Source organism: Amphimedon queenslandica, unplaced genomic scaffold (genome assembly GCF_000090795.2).
Source record: "Amphimedon queenslandica unplaced genomic scaffold, v1.1 AMPQUscaffold_13508, whole genome shotgun sequence".
NCBI classification, from domain to species: Eukaryota; Metazoa; Porifera; class Demospongiae; order Haplosclerida; family Niphatidae; genus Amphimedon; species Amphimedon queenslandica.
Genome location: NW_003546256.1, coordinates 1 through 7,457, shown reverse-complemented (window position 1 = coordinate 7,457; position 7,457 = coordinate 1). Strand labels below are relative to the sequence as shown.

At 34.4% G+C, this 7,457-nt stretch overlaps 2 protein-coding genes and 1 long non-coding RNA gene across 3 annotated transcripts; all 3 read left to right on the top strand.

The window, feature by feature from the left end:
- The first annotated feature begins 41 nt into the window (after positions 1 to 41).
- Positions 42 to 1,398, top strand: LOC109592529 (uncharacterized). The gene is made up of 3 exons (XM_020007960.1): positions 42 to 857; positions 906 to 962; positions 1,010 to 1,398. Exons 1-3 carry the CDS (start codon positions 131 to 133, stop codon positions 1,297 to 1,299), a joined length of 1,074 nt encoding a protein of 357 aa, XP_019863519.1. The 5' UTR covers positions 42 to 130; the 3' UTR covers positions 1,300 to 1,398.
- Positions 1,399 to 3,593: 2,195 nt separating this feature from the next.
- LOC109592521 (uncharacterized) lies at positions 3,594 to 4,458 on the top strand. The gene is made up of 3 exons (XM_020007953.1): positions 3,594 to 3,969; positions 4,016 to 4,045; positions 4,099 to 4,458. The coding sequence occupies exons 1-3, from the start codon at positions 3,621 to 3,623 to the stop codon at positions 4,386 to 4,388; spliced, it is 669 nt and encodes a 222-aa protein (XP_019863512.1). The 5' UTR covers positions 3,594 to 3,620; the 3' UTR covers positions 4,389 to 4,458.
- A 2,422-nt stretch (positions 4,459 to 6,880) lies between these two features.
- LOC109592515 (uncharacterized) lies at positions 6,881 to 7,440 on the top strand. The gene is made up of 3 exons (XR_002190399.1): positions 6,881 to 7,191; positions 7,240 to 7,269; positions 7,333 to 7,440. It is a non-coding gene; the product is annotated as an uncharacterized LOC109592515 (long non-coding RNA).
- The last annotated feature ends 17 nt before the right edge of the window (positions 7,441 to 7,457 follow it).

Genomic DNA, 7,457 nt, shown 5'->3' with positions numbered 1-7,457 from the left:
AATAGGACCAATTCGTTACTTCAGAAATATTCCAGAAATGAAGGATATTGTCATAACTGATCCACAAATATTGCTTGATTTAGTCAATGAGCTAATACTGTGCACTTTCACCTTCAAGAATATAAGAACAATGGGGAGTAGAAGTGAAGCAGAAAGATTCCATTCATCTGGTCGTTTCAAGAAGCAAAGCTTGCAAAAATGTGATATAATAAAGAAAGGCTTACTAACAGCAGATCAAGTTATATCTATCCTGATACATTTGAGTATAATAGCACCAGTTGGTATCAATAGTGAAGGAGAGGAAGAATATTTCCTTCCTTGTGTCCTAGTCCATGCTCCAGTATCTGTGCTTGCTAGTACTGTTGCTCCTGGTTATTCTCCATTATTAATCACATTCAAGTGTGGATACACTCCTAGAGGAGTCTTTAGTTGCCTCATTTCTTCTATTCTGTGCTCCAGAGAAGGTCAGTGGGTATTAGCTTCTGATAAAATATACCGCAATCAAGTTATGTTTCATCTCACTGAGTACGGTCACTATGTTCTACTGAAGAACTGCATCAAATATTTACAAGTTACCATTACAGTGTGTCATGGGTCTACTATTTCTGATGTTCCTTTTCCTAAAATTCAAGAGTTCCTTTCCCAGCATCTGTTAATCGTTATAACCAAGTTGAGATATTCTGCCCATAAAGTAGGTCATTCATTTGGTTTCCATTGTACACTAGAGGATCATGCTACAAGTGATCCTCATATAGCCCAATGTATCATTAGTATACAGAATCCACACATAAAGTGTACAATTGGTCCTTCTCCAATGACAGCATCCCTCACTTTAGAGCAAGCTATCTGGTTCAAAGGTAAGTGAATGCAATGCACTATTACTTCTCCAATAGATTATTCTATAGTCTCGTCGAAGGGGCAGGACAAGACTAATTATTCTAATACATTAAGAACAAGCTTTGGTAAGTCATATGCACATGTACATGCAGTTCGCTAGTGTATTCTATAGATATAACACATCTCTCTATGGTACTTCGGTTCCTAACTAAAGAGCATTATGATGCTACTACTTGGCAACAGTTAGGACTAGCACTGGGAATCTATCAGCCAACACTTAACAAGATTGAGAGTGATGCCAGAGGTAAAACAGAAGACTGTTTAAGAGTATGTCTGTCATCTTGGTTACGTCAAGAAGATAATGTGAAAGAGAGTGGAATACCCAATTGGTATACTTTAGCAAAAGCACTTGATTCTATTGGACAACGTAGTATTGCTGATCTAGCTTATGTCAAGCATTAACTTATACACACATGAACCAAAAACTATAACTTAAGCAAACACACACACACAAACTACTTGCAACAGATATATTATAGTGCATGTACGTTTTTCTAAAAAAAAGAAAGTTTGATTATATTTATTTACAATAAATAATACTGTACCTGGTGGACCTTATAAAATAGACACTAAATGTACATTATTCTGTTATAATATAAATGATTAATCAGCATTGCAATACGTACATGTACATAGAATCATAAATGTTTTGAATAAGTGAGACCTAGATAGGCAAATAATTTTCTCAATAAGTGTAAATTACATTTAAATATTCATACATGCACATACATGCAGTAAACTAATGAATATATTTACATTCAAACACAACAATACGCCCCTTTTCAACTATGAAGGACTTCAGGGTTCGACTTTTTCAAAGCAAGTCTACAGAAATAATAAAATATATTCTGATGTCACTAATATTTAGCATCCTCATGGTAATGATAATCAATGCCATCATTAATCTCAAATTGAGTTCAATTCTACCTCTGACATTATTGCTAATTTTAGTTTTTTTTTCCTTTGGCATCATAAACTGGTTAGTTCAAAAGATTAGAAAAAAATTTAACTACCAATATGTGGAGGACTATGATGTGAATTATATGGACAAATTACAAGACAAGGCTAAAGTGAAGGTACAGATTATATCCTGCATGACAGTAGGTCCACCAACAGTTGGTAAGACTACACTAAGAGAACAGCTACTAACTGATCAATGTAACAATGAACCAAGTCAACAACATAAGAGACCACTTAGTACACAAGTTGCAGAAAGAAAAAAAATATTTCGACTTGCGGCTAATAACAACAAATGGAACCATATCACAAGTGATGAGGAACTCACAGGGTTTGTCAAAGGACTTGATAGGAATAGGAATACTAAGTTTGATATACTTACAATTATAAGTGCCACAACTCTAACATTGGTCATCTATTCATACTTTTATACCTTCTTCCACAGTCAGGATACAATGATAGTAGAGGCTATTGCAAGCTTTATTATAATAATGTATCATTTTTCTCCACGTATGTACATGTACATGTACAAAAACATAGTCAGCAAATCTGTAATTAATGCTGTTAGGAACAAAACATTCGAACAGATTCCACCAGTTTCTTCTGACAATTTTATAATTCATTTCAAAGACACTGGAGGCCAGCCAGAATTTCATGAAGTCATACCAGCACTAGTATCACAATCAACCTTATACCTTATAATGTTTAACCTTAATGAAGACCTTGAGAAGGAGTACAGTGTGACTTATAAAGCAAGTGAAGAAGATACAAGTTCTGGATATGAGAGCAGTTTTACTGTCAAAGAAACTATACTACAAATATTAGGAAGCATACAGTCTCTTCATAATCATGCTACAGAACCAGGCATTACTTCAAATGCTCTTATCATTGGAACACATAAAGATAAGATAAAGGGTACAAGACAACTACGACAGATACAACAAGAATTAGAGAAAGAAATAAAAGGAACTGACTGGTACACAAGTGATGCAATAGCAACTACACCTAATGGTGACCTTGTACTACCAATTAATACATATAATCATAATGATGTTGAGATAGTTAAAGATATGATCAAACAGTCTACAGCTACTAGAACCTACATGGTGCCAGTAACATTTGTTGCACTGTATTTTACTATTGAGAAATTAAACAAACCAGTCATGTCACTCAATAAATTTAAAAAACATGCACATGACTGCAATATTACAAATAAAATTGAATTGAACCGAGTCTGCCAATATCTTCAAGACACAATGGGTGCTATTCGATACTTCAAAAATATTCCAGAGATGAAGGATATTATCATAACTGATCCACAAATATTATTTGATTTAGTCAATGAGTTGATACTGTGCACCTTTACCTTCAAGAATATAAGAACAATGAGCAGTAGAAGTCAAGCAGAAAGATTCCGTTCATCTGGTCGTTTCACAAAGCAAAGCCTACAAGAGTGTGATATAGTAAAGAAAGGCTTCCTAACAGCAGATCAAGTTATACCTATTCTGATACATTTGAGTATAATAGCACCAGTTGGTATCAATAGTAAAGGCTATAAAGAATATTTCCTTCCTTGTGTCCTCTTTCATGCTCCAGTATCAGTACCTGCTAGTATGCTAACTGTTGCTACTGGTTATTCTCCATTATTAGTCACATTCAAGTGTGGATACACTCCTAGAGGAGTCTTTAGTTGTCTTATTTCTTCTATTCTGTGCTCTGAAGGTCAGTGGGTATTAGCTTCTGATAAAATATACCGCAATCAAGTTATGTTTCATCTCACTGAGTGTGGTCACTATGTTCTACTGAAGAACTGCATCAAATATTTACAAGTTACTATTACAGTGTGTCATGGCTCTACTATTTCTGATGTTCCTTTTCCTGAAATTCAAAAGTTTCTTTCACAGCATTTGTCAATTGTTATAACCAAGTTGAGATATTCTGCCAGTAAAGTAGGTCATTCATTTGGTTTCTATTGTACATTAGAGGATCATGCTACAAGTGATCCTCATATAGCCCAGTGTATCAGTAATGTGCAGAATCCACATATAAAGTGTAGTGACAGTCCTTCTCCAATGACAGCATCACTGACTCCAGAGCAAGCCATCTGGTTCAAAGGTAAGTGAATGCAATGCACATTTAAAAGTTTATTTTTCTCCAATAGATGATTCTAACACATTAAGAACAACCTTTGGTAAGTAATACATACATGTACATGCATAAGTAATTACCTATTGTATTTTATAGATATAACGCATCTCTCTATGGTTATTCAGTTTCTAAATAAAGAGCATTATGATGTAGCTACTTGGCAACAGTTAGGACTAGCACTGGGAATCTATCAACCAACACTTAACAAGATTGAGAGTGATGCCAGAGGTAAAACAGAAGACTGCTTAAGAGAATGTCTGTCATCTTGGTTACGTCAAGAAGATAGTGTGAAAGAGAGTGGAATACCCAATTGGTATACTTTAGCAAAAGCACTTGATTCTATTGGACAACACAGTATTGCTGATCTAGCTTATGTTAAGCATTAACTTATACACACATGAACCAAAAACTATGCATTACTAAGCACACACACAAACTAGCTGCAACAGACATACCATATAGTACATTTATGTTTTGCTTTAAAAAAAGTTTGATTATATTTATTTACAATAAATAATACTGTACCTGCATGGTGGACCCTATAAATAAAGACTGCATTATTCTGTTATAATTATAAATACATGGTATAACAAGGGCATTACTAGATGAAAGAAAGCAACTTTATCTGTTGCTAGAAGAAGAAATAGAGCTCTAGACTGCTCAAACAAAAAGATAATTTTTTTACAAATCAATTAAACTGTGTGGACAGAATGACAGAATGACAACCCAACTGCTTAGTACCCGCCTACACAAGTCCAATAAGGTTTTGAGCAAGTTAAACCTACAGTAGTAGGTGCATAATTTTTCAAAGTTCAAACTACATGTACTTTTAACACATATTCATACATGTACATGTACATGTAGCAAGACGATGAATATATTTACATTCAAACACAACAATACACCCCCTTTTCCATAAGACTTAAACTATGAAGGACTTCTGGATTCGACTTTTCCAAAGCAAGTTGAAAAAAATAACAGTGCTCCTAATGATTAGCAATCTTGTGGCAACATTATTAAATGTCAGCTTTAAGCTTGAATGGGGGATCTTTAGGACAATTGTAGTATTGATATTATTGGTAAATATAGTAGCTATTATCAATACTAAAATAGTGGAAAAGATTGCCAGAAAAAAATTTAACTACCAATATGTGGAGGACTATGATGTGAATTATATGGACAAATTACAAGACAAGGCTCAAGTGAAGGTACAGATTATATCCTGTATGACAGTAGGTCCACCAACAGTTGGTAAGACTACACTAAGAGAACAGCTAGTAACTGATCAATGTAGCAATGAGCCAAGTCAACAACATAATAGACCACTTAGTACACAAGTTGCAGATAAAATAAAGAAATTTCGACTTACAGCTAATAACAACAAATGGAGCCACATGACAAGTGATGAGGAACTCACAGGGTTTGTCAAAGGGCTTGATAGGAATAATAAATCGAATACTATTATAATTACATGTGCAGTGATATCTCTAACATTGGCCATGGTATACTTATATACAGGCTCCTACAACATTCAGGACATTATATTTCTAATGATTTATTGGACTTTAATGTTAGTTATTTCTATTACAAGTGATATTTCACTACGTTTATACAAAAACATAGCCAGTAAATCTGTAATTAATGCTGTTATGAATGAAAACTTCAAACAGATACCACCAGTTTATTCTGATACTTTGATTATTCATTTTAGAGACAGTGGAGGCCAGCTGGAATTTCATGAAGTCATACCAGCACTAATGCCCCAATCAACCTTATACCTTATAATGTTTAACCTTAATGAAGACCTTGAGAAACAATACGATGTAACTTATAAAGCAAGTGAAGAAGATACAAGCACTGGATATGAGAGCAGTTTTACTGTCAAAGGAACTATACTACAAATATTAGCAAGTATAGAGTCTCTTTATAACCATACAGAACCAGGAATGACTTCTTTTATCATTGGAACACATAAAGATAAGCTACAAGGTGCAGGCCAACTTGATAAGATACAACGAGAATTAGAGAAAGAAATAAAAGGAACTGACTGGTACACAAGTGATGCAATAGCAACTACACCTAATGGTGACCTTGTACTACCAATTAATACATATAATCATAATGATGTTGAGATAGTTAAAGATATGATCAAACAGTCTACAGCTACTAGAACCTACATGGTGCCAGTAACATTTGTTGCACTGTATTTTACTATTGAGAAATTAAACAAACCAGTCATGTCACTCAATAAATTTAAAAAACATGCACATGACTGCAATATTACAAATAAAATTGAATTGAACCGAGTCTGCCAATATCTTCAAGACACAATGGGTGCTATTCGATACTTCAAAAATATTCCAGAAATGAAGGATATTATCATAACTGATCCACAAATATTATTTGATTTAGTCAATGAGTTGATACTGTGCACCTTCAACTTCAAGAATAAAAGAACAATGGGCAGTAGAGGTGAAGCAGAAAGATTCCGTTCATCTGGTCGTTTCAAGAAGCAAAGCTTGCAAAAATGTGATATAATAAAGAAAGGCTTACTAACAGCAGATCAAGTTATACCTATCCTGATACATTTGAGTATAATAGCACCAGTTGGTATCAATAGTAAAGGCTATGAAGAATATTTCCTTCCTTGTGTCCTAGTCCATGCTCCAGTATCTGTACCTGCTAGTATGCTAACTGTTGCTCCTGGTTATTCTCCATTATTAGTCACATTCAAGTGTGGCTACACTCCTAGAGGAGTCTTTAGTTGTCTTATTTCTTCTATTCTGTGCTCTGAAGGTCAGTGGGTATTAGCTTCTGATCAAATATATCGCAATCAAGTTAAGTTTCATCTCACTGAGCATGGTCATTATGTTCTACTCAAGAACTGCATCAAATATTTACAAGTTACCATTACAGTGTGTCGTGGCTCTACTATTTCTGATGTTCCTTTTCCCGAAATTCGAGGATTCCTTTCACAGCATTTGTCAATTGTTATAACCAAGTTGAGATATTCTACCAGTAAAGTAGGCCATTCATTTGGTTTCTATTGTACACTAGAGGATCATGCTACAAGTGATCCTCATATAGCCCAGTGCATAAGTAATGTACAGAATCCACACATAAAGTGTAGTGTCAGTCCTTCTCCAATGACAGCATCACTCACTCCAGAGCAAGCCATCTGGTTCAAAGGTAAGTGAATGTAATATGTACATTTAAAAGTTTATTTTTCTCCAATAGATGATTATAATTCTAAAAGAACAACCTTTGGTAAGTAATATGTACATCTACATGTAAATGTATGTACATGAAGTTCACTGGTGTATTTTATAGATATAACACATCTCTCTATGGTACTTCAGTTTCTAACTGATAATCATTATGATGCTACTGCTTGGCGAAGGTTAGGACTAGCACTGGGAATCTATCAACTAACACTTAACAAGATGAGAGTGATG